The following is a 23,809-nucleotide window of genomic DNA, read 5'->3' on the forward strand; positions in this document are numbered from 1 at the left end:
TGGTACGAAAACTTCTTTTCGCAGATATACCCGTACAAGAAAATGATACATTCAATATAGATGAAGAATATTTTGAAATCATATATCAGGGAAAAACCTCAGATCCAGTGCATGACTAATTCACAAGAAACATGTTGAGAAAGCTGGATTATGAGATTCACAAGTATATTACCATAAATATCAATGAATTTTGCCTTGAAACTCATTATATACCTGACAATTGGAAAATGGGCACAATAATTACAATTCCCAAACTAAACTTACAGACAGTTATCTTCCGATTACTCTCCTACCTGTAAACTTTTACAAAACTGTTTACTCCAACTGCTTGATAATAAAATTCCAAGCTACCAGTTTGGATTTAGACAAGGAAGATCTACTATACATCCTCTCACGATTCTCACGAACAACATTGAAACAACCAAGCTGAACAACAACAAAACGGCAGCAATTTTTCTGGATATGAACAAAGCATTCGATAGCATCTGGAACAAGGGTCTTTTATTCAAACTGCATCAACTGGTTTGTCCTAACTATCTAGTACATACAATTAAGAATCTGCTAATTGACAGGAAACTGAGAGTTAGAATACTGAGTAGTTTTTCAGACGAATTTATCCCAGAACAGGGAGTTCCACAGGGTTCACCGCTCTCACCATTGTTATATAACTTATACAGCTCTGATATTTATCATCACCAACGATGGAATATCAACCACTTCAGGCATGACGCATATATTCTCCAGTATGCAGATGACACCGCCCTAATTGCGCACGATCAAAAGCTAGACATAGTTATTAACATTTGGAACATCTTGTAACAATAACAAATAACTGGTTCAATGAATGCAGGCTCCAGCCAAACCCATCTAAGTCTCAGACCATCATATTTAATCATCGGAATTCCGCAACTTCTCCAACAATCAACGTTTTCCAACATATATTACATTCAAAATGGACAGTTAATTACTTAGGTGTTACGCTTGATTCCAGACTAAATTTCAACAGTCACGTCAACAACAAAAAAAAGAAATTGATTGCAAGAGCCGCACATTTCACAAGTTTGACAAACCCGGGAGCAGGTGCAAACATATCAACAGCAAGCCGAATATATAAACTAATCTGTCGTCCACTTATTGAATACTCGCACCCACTGTTTCTCAATATCAAACAAAGGGTCTTGAAAACAATTAAAGTATCTGAAACAACGGCTATAAGGAAAATAACAAGATTAAGGCATCCCAATAACCCAAACACAACCCTTCAAACCCTCTGCTGTACCGACTCACTGGTATTATCCCTATCGAGGAAAGACTACCGTCACTTACTCAGAAGTTTGCTAGAAAAGACGACAATGTAGAAATCATTAGAAAATATGATGTGACAAGAAACCTCCATGCAACACCCAACCCATCGACACCCAACAGAAACACTGTTAGAAAAATTAACACAACTTAATCAATGAAATTGTTTTGTTTGTTCATTTTTATATCCATATATATTTTTTTTGATATTGTTAAATAAGCTAGGTTATTTCAAAGCAATTTTGTTACACGGGCGGAAGGACTTAGGTCGATAGCCAGTTGAGCAAAGCTGTAATTTTGTTCAATAAATTACAATTATCATTATTATTATATTCATTTTTCAATATAGTCTCCTTGCAGCTCTATACATTTTTCCAAAGACGTTCAATAATTTCGATACTGTTTTTATGCTAATAACTGTCTTCCTTCTCAAAATAGCCATCAACTACCAAAATCACTTCTTCATAGTTGGAAAATCTTTGACCACTGAGCCGTTTTTTCAAGTTTGGGAACTGAAAATAATCCTAAGGAGCTGAATCTGGCGAATAGGGTGCATGAAGTAGCAACTCGAACTTTGGTTCGTTAATTTGGTCATTGCAATAATAGATTTGTGAGCTGGTGCGTTGTCTTGATGAAACAACACTTCATTCTTAGCCAAATGCAGCCTTTTGACTTGATTTCTTCACTCAAACGTTGCAATAAGTTCGTATAATCCTCGTCTTTGATAGTTTTACCTTTTTCAAGATAGTCAATAAAAATTATCCCATACGCATCCCAAAAAACCTATGCCATGACCTTGCCTGCAGATGAACAGTCTTCACTTTCTTTGGAGCCGGTTCTTCCTTTTGAATTCACTGTTTTGATTGTTATTGTGTCTCGGTTGAATAGTGAACCATGTTTCTTCCATAATTATGAAACGACAAAAGAATTCTGCTTTGTTGCTGTGAATCTTCGCTAAACAATCAATTGACTGTCTTTTTCATGTCCAAATTGTTAGATAAAATACGATGTACCGCACCTTTTGAAATGTCTATTAAGTCTGCTAGCTTGCGCATTTTGAATCGACGATCATTCGGTATCGCTTTGTGGAGTTTTTTCACCGTTTCTGGAGTCGTCACCTCATTTAGTCGACCACTGCAATGTACATCTTGGTAGCACGTACGGCCTCGTTTAAACTCTGCTACACAATATTTTTTTTGTTGTAAACGAAGGAGTAGACTCACCCAGAGTAGAATTAAGTTCAGCTTTTATATTGTTTGGGCTGAGGCCTTTCAAATAAAATTATTGTACCACATATCGTTGACCAATTTTCTCCCATCTTCACAAATTCACCGAAAACGTTCGCTATTGATGGTTGCCTAACAAATACTTAACATGGCAGCTCTTTCAAACTTGAAACGAATGCTTTATAGATTGTGTACATTCTAATACAGTGCTATTTTTCAAACAACTACCGCCATCTTTAGGTCAGGCGGGGTACTTGTGGTACCCAATAGAAGTATGGTGTATCAAAGTCTTTCAAAATGAGATGAAATATTATTTTGGAATGCAAGGTATATATTAGGTTGTTTCAAAAGTTTTGTCTGTTTAAATGTCATGTATTAATGTAGCTCTATATCTCAATAGATATTTATTTCACTGTGTTGTGGTATATAATGATTGGGAGATCTGTTTCAAAAAATCTGTTTAAAATCTGTTTTTCCGTTAATCCGTTGGTTGATAACTGTGTACTCTATACATACATCCTGTTAATTTTTTTTTTCAAATTTCATACTTTATGCTTTTTTTCATGATGTCATTAGGCAAATTCCAGCCAATTTTTCTCTACGAATTCAAATTGACACAAAGCGCTGCTGAAAAAGCCTGACAAATCAATCAGGCATTTTGCAATGATAGTGTTGATGAACGCACTTTTCAACGTTGATTGCGGAATTTCGTTCAGGTGATTTTGTGAGGAAATCGACAAAATGTACGGAAAATTGAGTCAGCAGTAGCCAGCACTGGTCAATAGAAAAGGTTCAATCCATTACATTGGCAAAAGTGCACTGATTCAGATGGAGCTTATTTCGATTAAATTAAATAAGTATATATTCACTGAGATATTACAGTTCAAAGTAGACTCATACAAACGGGCAAAACTTTTGAAAAAACCTAATGATTTCATTTTTAAAAACCCAACTCTGATGGAAGTTCGATGTTTCATACACTGTTTAGCATCCTTCCCTTCTACAAGTAAAAAACTAAAACAAGAGAGAGGGAACTCTTGTTTGGGTGATAGCTGGTACTTGGAACATCAAACCAAGATAGCGATACAAATGTGAGTTGGAGTCCAAATTTGGCAATTGATGACGTATCAGTATCCTCTGATAGTTTTGCTTTCATTTCTATTGTTTCTATAATTTGGAATCTGTCATACTACACAAATAGTTGTTTTCATAACTATAATAATAATCTGTGGGCATTAATATTTCATAGGATGCAAATTTTATTTTGTAATAATTTAATTTTCTGCGTACTGAATGTTGAAATTACCAAATTTCGGAGTTATGGAATATGGAATACAAAATATAACGTACTCACAGAATAATAAACAAAGTTTCAACGAATTTTATGGGATTGACCCAAAATCAAATTTGAGTGAATTTCAATTATTCATCAAAAAGGTAGATTGTTCAAAGCAATAGCTACGTTATTTGCAATGCAATGTAAATATTTATTGACTACTATATTCTTTATATATTGAATATACACTAACCTCTATTTTTGTGTGCATTGATACTGGCATATCTTACGGTCCCACGAAAACCAGCTGCTGCTCTAGGAGCTCGAACTTCCCCAGTAGCAGTGGTGTACTGTCTAGCAAGACCAAAATCTAACATATATACTTTTCTACAATTATACGGCAGTCTACCCATTGAAAAATTACTCTGAAAGAAAGACAAATTGACATTGTGAGTTTGTAATTCAAATTCTGAAACACCTCACACAAAAGAAAGCAAATTGACAATAATAAATCTAAAGAAATGAACTTTAAACGTTCAAGCCAGTCTCGGATATACCTAGACAGTAGGTTGAATGGACTGACGCCTATCAGAAAACAACTACTCCCCTGGCTAATACCACGAAGGGCGTTGGATTATATCCGACAGGCGTCAGAGCAGAAATCTTCACAAAAAATTTCCTGCATATGCAATTGGCAATACAACTGAAAGGGTCGACCTTCAATTTTGGAACGGGCACATTTGCAGGTCGACCCTTTCAGTTGTTTTGCCAACTGCATATGCAGTATGCAGGAAATGTTCTGTGTTTTCACATCCATTTGTATTCTTTCAAACCCTTACAAAATGATGATTTCGTTGACTTAGTAAGATTGTATTTTGTAAGTGAAGTTGTTGTCCTGTATTTCCTCTTGATTGATGATTATGAATTTGAGATTTAAAGACAATAAAATCATTGAAGTATTGTGGCATCAACTCATTCAAGACTTTATAAAATGAAATGTATATAATGTAAATGTAATGTCAAGTATAATCTCTATGATAAAGATAACCAGTTTAATAAATCCAACATGAAAATAATATTTGCATATCGGTTACACCTTGAGAATATATGCATTCCTCGCTTCTGCAATTTCTGTAGACTTGAAAGTTTGTTAGCATCAAAGGAATATAATATACTTCCGCAGAAATCAAAGTGATGTTGAATAATTGTATTATAAACCACTAACCTAGATTATAAAGATAGCTCAGATGAGACTCTAGTAAAGAAATATATCTCTTTCAAAATTGGTTTGTTAATATAATTGAAATGAGCATTGAAAAAAAGAATGTTATCTAGCATGAAATCCAAATACCATCTTCAAACAAACGCCAAATACCTAATGTCATTTACAAATGTAATTTTTTCACCATTTATAGAAAGTATGTAATGGTCCATATTAACATGTTTTATCCTGTGTGGTATAGATAATAACATTGCTTTAGTATTATTTATATTAAGTTCAAGTTTATTGATATTTAGATAGGAATGAATTGTTGCTAGTGAGTTGTTCATTTTGTTGATAGCGATATCCAAATTTCTACTTGAAATGGATAGCATTGTATCATCAGCAAAGAGGTTACTAAAGTCACAGGAATTGAACAGATGTATGTTGTTTACATACAAGAACAATAATAATCCCAAGATACTACCTTGTGGAACGCCAAATGAATTTTCAACAGGTTGAGAAAAACTGGTTGGTTTTAGTTATTTGTTTACTATTTCTGGGATAATTTTTGAAACACTCAAGTACAGTTCCTTGAACACAAGCAACTTCTAGCTATCTACACATGATTTGTAAACTGATGAATGTTTCAAGTAGATCAGAACGAATCAATGCAAGAATTCTCAAAGTATCAGTCCAAAAAAAAAAGTGAAAAATGCAAAATTACTCATGTGAAGATCGAAAATATTTTTTTCCAAAGACTGTCTAAGCTGAAGAATATTTTCAATTGGAAAAGGAGGAATTTCATCGAATTAAACAGATATATCCAAATAAATTACATGAGAGGCTACCTACTTAACAAAAAATCATGTTTTTGAATTTTGGATGTGAATTTCATAGTTTTCCAATATTCGAAGCACGTTTGTTGTAATAATAATATCCAATTGGAGAATTACATTACTGACATCAGTATTGCTTTCAATTGAACCACGTAAATATTCTTTGGAAAAACTTCAATAAAAAACTTACTGAACTTAATAAATACTCACAGGTTTAATATCACGATGTAAAAAACCAACAGAATGTATACTTTCGATGGCTCTAAGTATTTGTAAGCCTAAACGCAAAGTTGTCGATAAGCTGAAGGCAGCTCTTGGTTGGGCTCTCCTGAGTTCAGCCAAGTTACGGCCTTGTAATTGCATCACTACATAGTTAAATCTGTCATTCCTACCACAGCCAATGAATCTGTAGAAAAAATATGATTTGTTGAATATGTTCACTACAAAATATTCATATATAATACATTCGAAGTAATCAGATCAAATGACCAAAAAGTAAAAAAAAATGGTTCAGAGAATATGTTAATTTGATTGGGATCAAAAGTCAAATTCATTTCAGAAAAAAATATGTCCACTATTTGAAATTGCAGCAAATTCAAATATCTTAAAGTAATTTAAACATCCTAATCTGAAATAATATACTACCAAAACCAATACTTCACGAGTTTTTGATTGTTAATATCTATAATCATCTTGGAATGATGACCGACTTGTTTCAATAATGAGAATCATTTTTATGCTCATTGTAGGAGCGGAGGTTTTCCAATTCAGTATTAAAACATACCCGTTCAATAACAACATTATCTAAGTTCAGTTCTTTATTATTTTTTTCATTCAAGTACAGTGGTCTCTCTCTCTCTTGCAAGTACAAAATTATGAGATAAACATAGACTAATGACTGATTCATTAACAAACTCTTCTTTTTTACTTTATCACTTCATTTTACTTTAGGAAAGTTGTCATGATGTAAATGAACGGGTGCATTCATATACGAAACTTTTACTTTCTCCTTTACTTTAATGAAAGTGCTATGGCAAGTTATTTTTCTCTGGGGATTCCTTAAAGTACAAGAATGTTCATGTGTTAACTATGTAATCAATAATTTCATAAACTACACTTTACGATCTGGTCTTCTAAGGTACATCGTCAAATTATAATTACCTAAACCTAAAGCATATATCAATTCTACATCAATAATACAATGTCGGTTTCTAAGAAAAAAAGTACAGGAATGGTGATATATTCGAATCCAATTTGTCATTCTGTGAAATTTTTGAATTTTTATGTTTATTGATTTCCATTGCTTCCAAATAATCAGGTTTCAAACCTTTATTTTTAATGTATGAAATTTCAAAATCTCTGTTAAAGATATGATTTTCTTCTAAAAGATTATTTGGATATGTTGAACTTGTTTTCTCATTTAAATAGCTCATGATGTTCCTGGATGCGATTCTTAAATGTTCTGCCAGTTTAACCAATATATAGCTTAGGACAAGTTTCACAATTTAATTTATATACTCCTGATTTCTCAAATTTGGACGTTTTGTCTTTATTATTTTGAACTAACCTTCCCAAACCATTTTTTCTTCAACAATGGTGTTTGAATGACCCAACAAATAACAGTTTAGTGTATGAATCACCCATAATTCTCGATATAATCAAAATCATGTTAAAATGCAGTTCAGTTGTTTGTCATGTGCAATTTGCAATACATACTCATGTTAATTTCCAAGAACATGAAACAAACAAGGTTAAAAGTAATTACATATATCGCTGTTCTGATTACAATATCACTGCTTAAACAAGTGATTTGATGAATTTACGAATAAAATACAGACAGGAAAAATTGGGTCATCTAATCTTCAACTTCATATTCTGTTTCAGTTTTCATTGTGTTAAATATGTATTTTTTGACCCTGAATCAATATGTCTATCAAGATAAATTATTATCATTTTATCATTTGTTTAGTAGCCTGCATGATGGTTTATAGTGCAGATAGTTATCTATGAAAAATGGAAGATTGTAAATGGTTTAAGATAGTTACTACTATCCAACTCAATTAAAGTGACCTCTTGTAGAAACGTCAAAAAATCTAGATAACCATTAATAAACCAAATAGTATTTGAGATGAGTTGCGAAACAGAAATATGAAATATTTTGAATATTCCAGTAATTATATTCCAGTAAGAAATATGTTTCAAAAAAATCATATGAATCGAGCAGTCATTGAAGAATTAGACCCAATATTCATGTTTACTTGAAAAATCGAGTTTAGATAACAAGAATTATAAAAATTGATTTTATGAGGGAACAGACAAGTTCGTCGAAAATATCAAAAATCAAATATTTCTAGGAATAATGTTGAATCACTTATCACTAGACAGTGTTAACCAAAAGGAGGTGTCAGTGAGGAGGTATCAGAATTACCCCATTGATGTTATGCATTTTTTTGTGGTTCAGTTACAAAATATACAAGTTTCTGTGACAATTTTCAGCCCCATCGGTTCAAATATTCGTAAATTTTTTTCTCACGAGGAGTTTTCTTTAATACTTTTTTCGTTATTGAGTTGTTCTGTCATGCATAAAATGATAGGCTCTCTAAATTTTTCATTGAAATTAATGAATTCACATTCTAACAAGATCAATTTAAATTTTCAATGACAGATTGGAAATAATCCAGGAGTATTTACAGTTTCTAGGTTATTCTTAAACCTTTGCAAAATCGTCCACTTTCACAATAACACAAAAACGGTGGTATATGACAGGCTATCATTTGCTGAAATCAGCATTCAAAGGTACGAATGTAGTAATTTTTTAGGATAGTCATTTCATCGTAAAATATTACGATATTCCTCATAATTTAAAAGAAAAAATAATCACCATAAACACTTGAAGTGTCTGCAAAGTTCAAAGTTATTTATATTTTAAAATACTCATTTTTCTATCATTTTTCAAATAATCTAAATAATCTATGTATAGCTTTCGTCTTCAATGATTTTTTAGTTCAAATATAAGAGTACATGAATAATACGAAGAAGGAGAATGTGAAGTTCAGAAGATTCTTTACAAACAAAACACTTTACAAAATAGAGGGATGTTTCACCAACACACCAACTGAAATGTTACATAGGTACTTACTAACCTACAAATGTGTTCCTTTCCTTGGAGCTTTTTTAGTACAGCTACTTCCATTTTCAAAACTTGTTTGGGTTGTCTTGCCGATTCCACCTTGAGTGCGACCTGCTCCCGAGTAATTAAATCTAAGCCTTCGTAAATCTCCCCAAATCCTCCCCCTCCTATTTTTTTCACCACCTGAAACAAAAGAATGTGAGATTTGTTGTAAAAGTAGTTGTAAACACTGACAAAACTATAGTGATTAATGGTTATTGAAAATCAATCATTTATATGTCCATCGATAGGCCAAACACTCATCATCCAGATTATTTCTAGAGACTATTGTGGAAACTAAGAATATTTTTATTCCTTTACCTTCCATCGTTCTTTAACTACATGCCCAGGTTGTAGAAGATCTTCAGATGTCATGGTAATGTTGTTGTTTTGATCAGTGGAATCTAAAGGGCCTTCCCAGCTTAACTTTTTTGGCCTGAATAACAAACAATCAAAATTAGTGAGAATGTCTTTTGCATCATTTTGATTTACAATCTGATGTCTCACTATAATTATACTCCTTCGAAATCTACATATATCAATTATTTATTTATTACGGTTTCACAGAGTCTGGGACCAACAATTCAACCTTGTAAAGAAAATTGCCTAAAATCAGGCAAAACCGCACCAAAACCAGCTGATTTTTATGTACGCATGCGCCGTTATTTAAAGAACTTGAATGGCCTACTACTTTCATGTGAAACGCCCGAAGATTATTGATTTTCAAAATTAAATTTTACAATTTCAAGATGATATTAATAAAGAAAACCATTACTGGGAGGAATACCAAGATAACTCGCCTTATTCATTTAATAACTTTTCACTAGTAAGAAGTTATTAAATAACCATGTGAATACATACTTTGAAAAAATTAAACAAGTAGATATTTTGGAAACAACATAAATACTTTCTGTTGTGGTTAACTCTTATTGCCTTTAACTGTGTGACCTCAAATATGGTTAGTAATTGAAATATTGAAAATAGATTAGATGAAAAAGGCATTAATATCCCAAGATTCAAAAATGTGTGCAAAATATCTACAGAGCATAAATAACCTTAAGTATTAATCATATACGTTCAATGGGACTTTGAGTCTTGGACATATGAATCCATTTATTAAGAATATAAACCAAAATCATTGCGAAACATGCAAAGATTATTTTTAAACAGGTGATTGACATTTTCATGGGACAGTGTGCAAAAATTCAAATGATTCAAGCAATACAATTTAAAGATTAAAATAAAAAATAACAAATAAGCATGCATACTTGTTAAAAAAATTGCTTTGAAGCAATATTGCTTCATAATAAGCTTATTATTTTGCATTTCTTACAGTTAATTGTGCTGATAATCAATATGCACGCCATTTTCTTCACTGACATGAAGTTAGCTCCGAGTCTGAGCCGCAGTTCCCGCTTCTATTTGAAATTGGCGAAGCTTCATATCACTGCAAACTTTTTCTGCTCTACGGATGAAATTATTTGTATTTTTTGGGATATATGCGTTAGTGACAACTGGTAACTGAAATTTTGTGTGCTGCTTGACCTGTCATTTTGATGTACACAGTCAATTTCAAATTTAGGTTTTGAATAGGTATGCACATGCCCTTTGTTCGAAACAGGAAAACCCATGACTCATCCCAGTTGAGAATATTGTGCCTAAAATTGAAGGTGAATATGCTGATGGTTATACAAATTTGATAAAACTATTTCATTATATTCGTTATAGCTCAAAATTTTTTTCAGAAAACGTCTCTGGAATCTTCGAAACTATTGCGTTGTTGCCGTATTTAGTCACTTGTCACAATTCGAAGTCATTTATTTAACAATAAATACTAGGTGGCTGCCAATGACACATACTTGACAATGGTCCGTTCATTTTTCACTTTATAAATGCGTATCAACCAAGATGGATATAAATATGTAATCACTTGGACCTTCGACCCTTTCCTATGTAAATCTTTATCACTCACAGCGGCGGCTCTTCAGAGGAGGCAAGGGAGGCTTAGCCTCCCCATAAAATTTGAGGCTATTCATCGCAATAAATTGAAATATATTGACAAATAATTATAATTATTTTTTCTAAAAATACTTGAGGGTATCATTACTTCACCATTAATTTTTTAATATAAATACATAATATGCCCGAAAAAAACACTATTACTCAATACGTAGTACGTACCACACTGTATCCTGCATCAATACAACTCAAACGCACCGCTCATGAACGAATAACGAATAAACTATCAACCCGAAAAAATAAATGCCATACGTTGCAAGGGAGCCAAGCCTCCGACCGCTTTGAAAAATACAGGATCCACGAGACTGATCCAACCAGCGACATACGTCCCGATTTGTAATTTCAGTTGCAGAAATTATAGCGTCAGAGGAGGCTTGCCTCCAGTTGGACTCCGTTAGTGTACGAATGCGTTTGCTTTTTATTTAGTTATTCGGACGGGATACCGTGACGGACCGGGACTAAAAAATATTCCGGTAAATCGTTTTAGTGTTTCTTGATAATATTTGTTATTTGTGTATAAAACAGGCAGTATTATATTATAGCAGTGCTTTTTGGTGATATTTTTAATGTATTTTTTTAAAGTGTTTTCCTTCAATTTCAAGATGTTTTCAGGTTTTCACTTTTTGGTAAGTTTTTTTTCATTTATTATGGATAAGTTGGACTAAATGAAAAAAATCTGACGATATAGTCGATTGGTTGCTGACAAATAATTTTAAGTATTTATCTTATGATAATAAATTTTACATAATTAAAATTCTGGGAAGGCCTCAACCAAATTTGATTTCAATTAAATCGTCAGATAGTCGACAAAATCGTGGATTTAATATTAGTTGGTACGATAAATGCGATTGGTTAACCGGCTCCATTAAACGAGAAAAACTCTTTTGTTGGCCGTGTGTTTTCTTTTCTGTTCAAACCGAATACCAAACGTGGTTTAAAATAGGATACTCCGATTTAAAAAATTTACCTCGTGTAAATATGATTCACAATTTTGCACTTTTTTTAAACATTAGCGTTTTCGGGCACCTCAAAAACCATCCAAAATGAGCTTATTATAGACAGTGTGGCATACATTATTAAGGAAAATATAAACAAGGAGATAGAAAGTGTTTCTTTTTTTGCATGGGAAATTTTTAGATATGTCAAAGATGGTAATGCGGTAGAACGTTTTATGGGTTTTCATGATGTTTCATCTGGGCGCACAGCTGACGATTTGTTTAATTTTTTAATTCGTACGGGTGACACCTATAATTTTATGCAAAAGTTAATTCCGCAAACCTATGATGGGGCTGCGGTCATGATCGGCCATTTAAATGGTTTACAAACTAAAATAAAGGCCATGGCTCCTCATGCACTTTTTACGCATTGACATGCCCATGCCCTAGCTTTAGTATTAAGCAAAGTGTGCAACAACATACAAATTTTCGCGCCTCCGGAGAGCTTTCCGGTGTGTATATAGTCTATATAACTTAAGCCTCCCCTGTTCTCCAATGCACGAGCTGTCACTGATCACTCAATATACGGCACTCTCACTCTTGATCAGGACCGTCCCAACTTTTCACTGTTTATTCGACTTGGAAAAGTTGGGAAATTTCTGGCCGTGAAGATAGAAAAAATAATAGTAGAAAACAATAAGCACAATATTATTCAAGTGTTGTTTCCTTTTATTTGTACTGAATATTCCTATACATGGTGGATATGGTGGAAAACCAAGGACCTTGGTCCAAAGTAGAATAATTCCCATTATTATTTTTATAATTACCAAAATTTATTTTTGTTTGTGCATACCCTAACGGGCATAAGTATTCAGCCAATCTTTGGATAGCTAAGTAAGAAAATTAATCTACTATATAAAAATGGATGTTTGTTGGTTGGCTGGTTGGTACCTAAGTGATAAACTTCTACATCGCTCAACCAATCGTGATGATACTTGACATGTATAAGTAATTTTTGATAGAGAAGGTTATTGGGCTATCAATTGTTCTACAGCGCCACTAGATGGCGCTGCAGAACATTTTTTTTGAAAGCAAAGTTCTATAACGCTGCGCACGCCTAAGTTCGTTGATTCTGATTCTGTCAAAACATTGGAACAGCAGCGATACAGCAACATAGTACTAGTATATTATAACAGTAACTAATCCCTTGACTTTCATTTTTTCAAAAGTTGGGAAATTTTGCTGGTGGGGTTGGGAAAATTTGGATTCCCTCCCTCCACTGGTTTTTCTTTTCGCTACGGCCCTGCTCTTGATTCATTATACAATAAAGAGATTCAACGTACTTCGGCATTCCATTCACAGAGGCGCAAAGCGCATACCAGTGTTTACAATTGGAAACGATTATTGTTCCATATATCATGTGCGTACATGTTGAGTCATCTCATTTCTTGCGCCGAGAGATTTTGACAAAACAAAGGTAAATGGGTTTAAACACCAGCGTTTCTATGCATCTTCGTGTTAACAAAGTCCAATTCATATGTTCATATATATCCAGCACATATGGTCTTCCAACAGAGACTTCCAAACTTTGAAAATTGATAACGGCCATCTTGTTGAAGCTACATCTGTAAAATCAGTTGTCATTTATTCAGTCTGTTCTGCCAAGTCACCATGGACGGATATAACATTCAACAACACGTGCAAATAATGAAATTGTTTTATCAAAATGGGTAACGTACCGTGCTTCACTAATTTTATGGTCGCCATAATCGTCCCACCGAGAGTGCAACAGACTGTTGGTTGACACTGGAAGTCACAGCATTCTGGAAAAAACCTCTGCCTTTATGCCTCCAACTGTCAACTACGAACAACCTTATAATAAAGTACTATTTCCGAGTAAAGAGGACTGGATCCTCCGGGAGAAGGAAATATTAAGAGCAGATAGTTGTTGGTTCACAGAAGGATCAAAACGCCTCCCGTTTCTGGTGCAGGTGTTTTTAGTCGCAGACCCAGGACAGAGATATTTACCTGCCTAGGAACCTATGCGACTGTATTTCAAGCGGAAATTTAGCTATTGAATTGTGTGCAGATAGATTGGAAGAATCCAACCTCATACACAAGTCAATAAAAATATTCTCGGTCAGTCATACGGCGTTGGAAGCTCTTGGTTCCTACCGAGCAACGTCTAAATTGGTAGCAAATTTACCCTTCGAAGCTTGATACCAAACAGTTGTTGGACTACAGTAGGAATGAACTACTGCAACACCCGTACGTCGACGAAACGTAAAATTTGCAGAAAACATCGCTGCTGTTTGTAAGAGTGCAGGAGAATCAAAGGCAGTCGATTTCGCGTCGCTCACAAGAACACGGCCTTTCGCGGACCATAACTTGGTGAATTTTGTGCCTGTACAAAATTCAACTGACCCAGGAACTGAAGGTTAACGATCATAGGCAATGCAGTTGGCAAATGACTCTCACTTTCATCTTCAGCGATGAGACCCATTTCTGGATGAATGGGAACGTGAGCAAACAAAATTATCGAATTTGGGACGATACCAATCCACACGAGATCCAAGAGCATCCAATGCATCCCAAAAAGTTACTTTTTGGTGTGGCGGCACCATCGGTCCATATTTCTTTGAGAACGACGTTGGCCAGGTCATCACTGTCAATGGCGAGCACTATAGGTAGATGATTACCATCTTCTTTTGGCCAGAATTAGATGATCTGGACACCAACAATAGTTGGTGTGATAGTGTGATTTGACCCCGTTAGACTTTTTCTTGTGAGATTTTCTCAAGTCGCAAGTGTATGCGAATAAGTCACAAATCACAGCGGTTCTCCATAACTCATAACTCCACCCAGAGGAGCCGTGGCGGACATTTGAACGATATTATATTCCACACATAATAGCATTGATAGGTCTTTTGAATGAATGAAAACATTCGATGATATCTCACACACACTTTCCTTTATTTAAATTTAAAGATAGGAAGCACATAATGAAAGACCTTAGGTATGTATATTATGCGTTTAGTATAATACTTGTGTATCCAGTATGTATCATTTGAAATATAGACGTGGTAGAGAACTTAGATCATATAGTGGCATCGATGGGGAAGATAGAAGAAGGCAATGGGGTGAAACCCTTCTGCGAGAAAAATACCAAACACAAGAAAACAATAATATTAAATGATATAGATATAGAAATGAAATTCATTGTCTAATTTCCACTTCCTTAATGTATTGATATTAATACGACCAAGGTTTCGGTTTTTACACCATTCTCCATTCTTAAGTATTCTAAAACAACTGACCTAAGAGAAATATCGGGGTATATACATATATCCGAGAGTAGGTAATAAGATATATACCTACATTCATTAATACCAACTACATAAACTTCAAACTGTGATTAATTGCGTTTTCATGTTTATAAATTCAAAAGTGGAGAACTACACAAATCTGTTTGTTCGTTAAGGGTTCTATATTTTAAGTTTTATTTGATTTATTGATTTCCATGGCTTCCAACGAATTCATTTTCCTTCCTTTACTACATGTATGTAAGATTTTGAGGTTTTCCTTACTTATTTTGTGATTTGTTTCTTGTAGATGTTCGTACATAGAAGATTTTTTTGTCTACAACGACGTGTTCACGGAGTCTTACAGGCCGGTCTAGCCTGTATATACTGCAGAGCATTCATTACATTCTATTCTATATATGCCAGATTTCTTCATTTTGTCACGTCTAGGTTTTGCATTAAATATGATTTTGCTCTAATTATTATTACTTATGAAAGATGTTATTATGTTGAATTTGGAAAAGTAATTTTGAATATTTACTGAAAGTTTACCTGAGTAATTAATGTGGCTATATTTGTATGTATTCTGTTCTTTGATGTATGGGTACAGTTTTCCCCTAATAGTTTCATGGGTTTTACCTGAAATGATCTTTTCAATTAAGGATACAAGTACCTCTTAGAATACTTGAGAATGGTGTAAAAACCGAAACCTTGGTCGTATTAATATCAATACATTAAGTAAGTGGAAATTAGACAAAGTATTTTATTTCTATGTCTATATCATTTAATTGAAGATGACTTTCCACAAAATAAATGAGTTATCAATATCATAAAACAATAATAATAAACCAAGTTAAGGGGCAATATAGGCTGATCATTATTAGGAGAACTCCTTAGCATCTGATATGCTTCTATTTCTGGCCTATCAGTGTCATATGCAGGTTATGCAAGACAATGATCCAAACCATGACTTCAAAAAGGGAAACTTAGATTCTTCGCAATGAGAGGTATTCAATTATACTCTAAGGGTCTCTTCTAGAGATTGGGCCGCTAGCGTTCAATTTTTGTTTTGTGCCCTTCAAAGTAGTCCCCCTTAGATATAATACACTTGTGTCAACGTTTTTTCCAATTATCGAATTCAGTTTTCAACTTCTCAATCGTCGCCATCCTTCCAATAGCCCCTTCAATCTTGGGAACAGAAAAAATTCACAGGGGACGAAATCTGGTTAATACTGTGCCTAAGACATGATTACGGTATTTATTTTGGCCAGAAAATCACGAACAAGCAATGACGACTGAGCACTGATGCAAAAGCCATGAATTGTTTTTTTTCCACAATACTGCACGATTTCTTCGTATTGCTTCTCGCAAGCGCCGCATAACTTCAAGATAACACTTCTTATCGATCGTATCATCATGTGGCAAGAACTCCTGATGTAGGTACTATGTCATGGTTATCAAAGAAAACAGTGAGCGAAACCTTGATATTTTATCGAACATAGCTGGCTCTCCTGAACTCTTCCACTGGGACAATTGGACTTTGGTTCGATGTCATAACTATATACCCATTTGTCACCAGCATGAGCGATGCTCATGCTACGGTTTTTTGGGTCAAAATTCAGCAATTTTTGAACGAAATTCGTTGCCATACGGTTCATGCTCAAAATTTTCGAAAAAAATTGCTTGGCATAAGCCAACTGATATGCCCATAACTCGTCACCAGCTTTGATGTTTTTAAGCAAATCTGAATCATCGCTGAGGTCATTCAACAATTTCTGAGCGATACTTATGCGACGGTTTTTTTTTTGTCAAAATTCAGCAATTCTGGAACGAACTCCGCTGCCACACACGCTTCATGACCAAAATTTTTGAAATAAATCTATGGTATGATCCGACCGATATGCCGACATCCTCAGCAACTTCTCTAATAGTGATTCGACAATGGGGAATGCTTCTCCAGACGAAAATCAAGTAGTTTTCATAAAAGAGCTCTAAAACAACGCATTTTAAACTTATCATTTCAACCTTTTTCTTTAAAAAATTATTTGAATACTTAAAAAAGAGGAATGAAATAATGCATTCAACATTCAAATGGATTCGTTTCTATTTCATCATTTGGCAACATCGGTTATAGCTAATAAAGGACAATGAATCTGTTACCTGTATGAGACAAACAAGGATGACATATTTCAGAGGCGTGCTGTTCTGTTTACTTGTGTTCCGAGTTCCGAGACATTCTGTGACATATGACATTTTGTGCACCTAACCTATCTTCCTCTATGTAAATAAATAACAAAACAACTGTTGTTTATGTGGCTTGTGGAGGTGGCATTGAACTATAATTTATATTTTGCCTTTTGGTCGTATTAATATCAATACATTAAGTAAGTGGAAATTAGACAAAGTATTTTATTTCTATGTCTATATCATTTAATTGAAGATGACTTTCCACAAAATAAATGAGTTATCAATATCATAAAACAATAATAATAAACCAAGTTAAGGGGCAATATAGGCTGATCATTATTAGGAGAACTCCTTAGCATCTGATATGCTTCTATTTCAGGCCTATCAGTGTCATATGCAGGTTATGCAAGACAATGATCCAAACCATGACGTCAAAAAGGGAAACTTAGATTCTTCGCAATGAGAGGTATTCAATTATACTCTAAGGGTCTCTCCTAGAGATTGGGCCGCTAGCGTTCAATTTTTGTTTTGTGCCCTTCAAAGTAGTCCCCCTTAGATATAATACACTTGTGTCAACGTTTTTTCCAATTATCGAATTCAGTTTTCAACTTCTCAATCGTCGCCATCCTTCCAATAGCCCCTTCAATCTTGGGAACAGAAAAAATTCACAGGGGACGAAATCTGGTTAATACTGTGCCTAAGACATGATTACGGTATTTATTTTGGCCAGAAAATCACGAACAAGCAATGACGACTGAGCACTGATGCAAAAGCCATGAATTGTTTTTTTCCACAATACTGCACGATTTCTTCGTATTGCTTCTCGCAAGCGCCGCATAACTTCAAGATAACACTTCTTATCGATCGTATCATCATGTGGCAAGAACTCCTGATGTAGGTACTATGTCATGGTTATCAAAGAAAACAGTGAGCGAAACCTTGATATTTTATCGAACATAGCTGGCTCTCCTGAACTGTTCCACTGGGACAATTGGACTTTGGTTCGATGTCATAACTATATACCCATTTGTCACCAGCATGAGCGATGCTCATGCTACGGTTTTTTGGGTCAAAATTCAGCAATTTTTGAACGAAATTCGTTGCCATACGGTTCATGCTCAAAATTTTCGAAAAAAATTGCTTGGCATAAGCCAACTGATATGCCCATAACTCGTCACCAGCTTTGATGTTTTTAAGCAAATCTGAATCATCGCTGAGGTCATTCAACAATTTCTGAGCGATACTTATGCGACGGTTTTTTTTTGTCAAAATTCAGCAATTCTGGAACGAACTCCGCTGCCACACACGCTTCATGACCAAAATTTTTGAAATAAATCTATGGTATGATCCGACCGATATGCCGACATCCTCAGCAACTTCTCTAATAGTGATTCGACAATGGGGAATGCTTCTCCAGACGAAAATCAAGTAGTTTTCATAAAAGAGCTCTAAAACAACGCATTTTAAACTTATCATTTCAACCTTTTTCTTTAAAAAATTATTTGAATACTTAAAAAAGAGGAATGAAATAATGCATTCAACATTCAAATGGATTCGTTTCTATTTCATCATTTGGCAACATCGGTTATAGCTAATAAAGGACAATGAATCTGTTACCTGTATGAGACAAACAAGGATGACATATTTCAGAGGCGTGCTGTTCTGTTCACTTGTGTTCCGAGTTCCGAGACATTCTGTGACATATGACATTTTGTGCACCTAACCTATCTTCCTCTATGTAAATAAATAACAAAACAACTGTTGTTTATGTGGCTTGTGGAGGTGGCATTGAACTATAATTTATATTTTGCCTTAAATGTTGATTTATTAAGATAATATATAGGTACGTATAAATCATTTCAACTTGATATAGGCGCTATTGCCAATATGTGAATTAGAAACAAATCCCTTTGAAAATTAAAACCCAACATTTGAAACATCAATTTGAATACTTTTCGAGGTGAATTTGAAAAACTCATGAATTGAACTCAACTTCATTTTGTTCAAACTTGCATTTGCTGTAATAACCCAAATTGAGGAACATTCTCCATTCTCCATAACAATTTTCTTCACTTTCTCAACATTTTCATCGGTTGTTGATGTCTTGAGGCATCCAGCGCGAATGTTGTCATTTACATCTTCTCGACCTTCTGAGAAAAGCGTGTATCACTTGTGAACATTTTTCTGTCTCAGAGTACAATCACCGTATGCCACTGTCAACATTTCAAGTGTTTTTGAGCACTCAATAGAATTTTTCACACAAAATTTATTGCAAATTCTTTGATCCATTTTTTGCGACAGCAGAAAATCGCCGAACACAAAAACACTTTCAACTTTTTTGCCTCTTACTATCAAACAAAACATGCTGAATGAGCTGAAACTGTGAACATATGTACAAGACGAGTGTACCAACATAAAAAACTCACTAAAAAGCTCACGAATGTACGTAGTCTGTGAAATTTGAATACTCCGTTATTTTTTTTACAGACCTCGTAATCTCCACACCTGGAATTTAGGGATAAGATAGATTTTATTAAATGTTTGTAAATTCTTAGACACTTTTGTTTAGTCAAATTTGAAAAATTATAGATTTGCACCCCTTTTTACTGATTAAACTTGGGGTTTTCGGAATATAACCCTTGAGAAATTTATAAAAAAAATCCAATTTTTTACTCAAAACAACGATTAAAAACAATAGTTGAAAACATTTGTTGCAGTATCTCAAGTTTTATTATTTGTTAATTAGTTATATGGAGCTTTCTTTGAAACAACCTAATAATAAAATTATAATGAAAATATGATGCTCATCAATTTCCTCACATTTATTCTCAATAATTTCTGGATGCAATTAATAATTCATAGAAGAAAGTTATACAAAAGTCAATGTGGAATGTGTTGAAATTTGATCGATATAAAACCACTGCCTGTTGAAACCAGATGGTTGAGTTTTCAGTGATTTTATTTTAGAATCGGCTCGTGAACTTTTCTCTCTAGGTCATCGATCTGTTTATTTATTGTTGCTGCAACAATGTACATATATTATATCCGCGTTCCTTCCTCATCGTTGGCAGTGTTTTAAAACATTTCACTCTCGATGAAGTAATATTTTCCAAAATAACTTGTCAAGTGAGAACGTATTAAACTCAAAAAGGGTGTTGATTTTTATGAGAAGACATTGTAACATTTCATTCTCCTCTTTTTTAATAACTCATTATGAATTTGTGATGCACTGTTTGGAATATTATGAATGGAATGAATATTACTGGAGTTTTTTCCTAACACCAAACCGTTATTTTTAAACCTCGACACTTGTTTCGATCACCAAGTGATCAACTTCAAGAAAGGAAGATCAAACTAGTTTGATCTTCCTTTTCAAACAAGTGATCATCTTCAAGAGGAAGATCAAAATAGTTTGATCCCCCTTTTCAAACTAGTTTGATCTGCCTCTTGAAGATGATCACTCGGTGATCACCAAGTGATCATCTTCAAGAGAAAGATCAAACAATCTTGAAGATCATCACTTGCTGATCATCTTCAAGAGGAAGATCAGATTTCCATTTTTGATAATTGAAATATTTTCAGCTATTTGGAAGACATGTTTTCGTGGAGAAGTGAATGTTTCTTATTATTTTTTAGGTGTATAACCTACCACAATCTGGAAAATACACAATGCTAAATCAATAGAGAATCAGCAGCACTGTAATAAAAGCTAAACTGAAAAGTTCATTCCGAAAAATTACTGTGTAATATGAATCACTGAATAGTGCAATTTGTGCTCTTATATAATTTAACGGTATTACCCTGATTTGGGATATATTTCACAAATAAATCTTATTTTAAAATATTCCTGTCATAAAACATGGAGGAAGTTTAGTATTCTATTCGGTGCTATTATTCGTTTGTGATGAAGAGTAATTTTTTTACAATGCGGAAGACCTGTTGATGGTCTTTATCAAATAACAAATATTGATTTACTACCTTATTTCGAAACGACCCAATGGATTTTTTTCAGTCGTCGAAAGAGATTGATTTCTTTACTAACATGTTGAATGTCCTGTAGTGGGTACTTGAAAAAACTTAACGTACTTTTCAATAACAAGGAATATTAGATACAGCTGAACTTATAAAATCCTGCAAAGTACATTTCGTAAGGTCAAAGAGTTTTTCTATAATAAATATAGTTTAAAAAACTAAAAAACACGCTTTTAAAGAACTGAAAAGCTGAGGATATTTTTTTAAATAAGCTTATAACAATAACGAACGAAAAATACTAGTATTATTGTGAAAAAAGCGTGGGCGCTTTGTGCCATATTTTTTGTATATCAAGCGCCCGTCGTTTTAAGCTCATTTAAAAACATATTTTTAACTTTTTAGTTCGATGTTCTTTTAGTTGTTCTTTTAGTTGTTTAAAGTACCTATATTTATTTTTCATTTTTTAGTTTCGAATCCTATAAAAGCGTATTTTTTAGTCTTTTTAAACTACATTTGGGAAACGTTTAGAAAAATGACCATTGATATTTTCCAATTCCGTAGAGGGAGCCTGAAAATCAGTTACCAAGCCCAAGGCAGCAGGCGCGCGTGTTAATAAAAAAATACTTTTTTCAAATAAAGGAATACGTGTAAAGTGAGTTCGAATTATATCAAGAAGGCTACGTAGAGCGCCATCTGCTCGCGAATAATGTCAATAATTCTGTCAAATACAGATCCAGAGCATTCAAACGGGAATGAATATGAAATGAAAAGGAGAGTTACAAACAAACAAACATACAAACATACATACAGGTGAAGCCAATAAAAGCGTGTTAAAAAATTATTGTAATATATCCACTATCTATGATATTCAAAATGTATGAAGCTTTAAATTTCATCACCATTTTGGATAGTCCTGATTTTTTTATATACTCGTACCTACAAGAAATAAAGCTTCACGTCTATTTTCAAACATTCATAATATTTCTAGGAATCACCAAACATTACAAATTTGCGTTTCGCAATAATTTGTCGGATCCATGTAGTTTACGACCTTTGAAAAAATAAGCTCTGGATATCGCAATGAGTCACACCAAATATTCGATTAATGATAAACAACATGAAAGATACGACAGCCAATTACTAGAAAAAAGTATATTTTCAACGGGGATTCACTAGAGGCAGATAAAATAAAGAACTTTCTATTTTGGGGTGATTTGGTTAGATCAAATAGTTTCCAGTTCAACCCAAAAAGAATGTTCAGTTGCGTCATCAATTTGTGTATTCGATATCAAAAAAAAAGAAACGAAGTATCGACTGCTACGAACAAATATCTTTTTAAAGAAGAATTATTTTCATTTTTCAAATACACTAATAGTGAATTTTGGGTCGATTTCATGAGATTCATTAGCACTTTAATAATTAATCGATAAGATTACATTTCATATTCCATTTCTCAACTCCAATATCTGTTAATTCAAATAGCCCAGTAATGGGAAACATTATTTCTGGTCATTATTCATGGTCAACTTTAACAAGTTGGCACTTTACGCGGATGACACAGATCTGCTGGCGAGATCAACAAGCCAAGAGCACGTCACCAGGTACTTGCAGCAACAGGTAAATAGATTAGAGGAATGGACCAACCTGTGGAAGATCAGTACAAACTCTGAAAAGAGTCAGGCAATATGTTCACCCGGAGGATGGTACATCCGGAAGGAAACGTCATCTTCAACGGACAAGACTTTCCGTGGACCAACGAAGCTAGATACCTAGGAGTCAACCTAAACAAAAAATTAACGTTCAGGTCTCACGTACGGCAGAAGGTAGAAATGGCGAGATGTGCCCGACAAAACCTATTACCAATAACAGGTCGAAGAAGCAACATGGGATGAAAGTGAAGCTGCTGATGATAAAGACAGTAATATTACCGATGATCCTCTATGCCTGCACTGCCTGGGGCCAGTGCGCAGCGATATACAGAAGACAGATCCAGTCGTTTATGAACACGTGCGTAAAGGCCGCCGTAAACGCTCCAAGATATGTACCAAATAGGTACATATTCCGGGATCTAGACCTGAACATACACATAGACGCAAATATGAGACAACACGCAGAGGACACGTTTGATAGAATTCGGGCGCACGACAATACAGCGCTAAGCTATCTACATAATGCACTAAACAGGGATTAGGTACCCCAGTTTCCGAGGGAGGGACAAACATAGAAGGCCAACGAAGCAGAATCAGAGACCACCCCCGAAAGTCGCTATCGGGCGGATCCGGTAAGTATAAAAATTTCTTAACCAGATTTCAAATTGATCTCATTTTCAGATTCACTGAGAAACAACACTTGCTCGCGACATAAAGAAACTCGTTTCTGGT

At 34.2% G+C, this 23,809-nt stretch overlaps 1 protein-coding gene across 7 annotated transcripts in view; it reads right to left on the bottom strand.

The window, feature by feature from the left end:
* Nucleotides 1-23,809, bottom strand: part of Asator (tau-tubulin kinase asator) — a 131,959-nt gene that overhangs the window by 73,630 nt on the left and 34,520 nt on the right. For 5 of the 7 annotated variants that reach the window (XM_023173717.2, XM_023173720.2, XM_023173716.2 and 2 more), the window contains exons 2-5: nucleotides 9,335-9,449; nucleotides 8,988-9,157; nucleotides 6,055-6,250; nucleotides 4,058-4,229 (exon numbers count right to left, since the gene is read on the bottom strand). In XM_023173717.2, the coding sequence (XP_023029485.1) occupies nucleotides 4,058-4,229; nucleotides 6,055-6,250; nucleotides 8,988-9,157; nucleotides 9,335-9,449 (653 nt within the window). Of the gene's footprint in view, nucleotides 1-4,057; nucleotides 4,230-6,054; nucleotides 6,251-8,987; nucleotides 9,158-9,334; nucleotides 9,450-10,281; nucleotides 10,524-23,809 lie in introns of those variants that run through there. The other 2 variants (XM_023173718.2, XM_023173719.2) reach the window with 2 other exon arrangements.

Source organism: Leptinotarsa decemlineata, unplaced genomic scaffold (assembly GCF_025532065.1).
Source record: "Leptinotarsa decemlineata unplaced genomic scaffold, Ldec_3_MD MMD2_tig00026340_RagTag_RagTag, whole genome shotgun sequence".
Classification (NCBI taxonomy): Eukaryota; Metazoa; Arthropoda; class Insecta; order Coleoptera; family Chrysomelidae; genus Leptinotarsa; species Leptinotarsa decemlineata.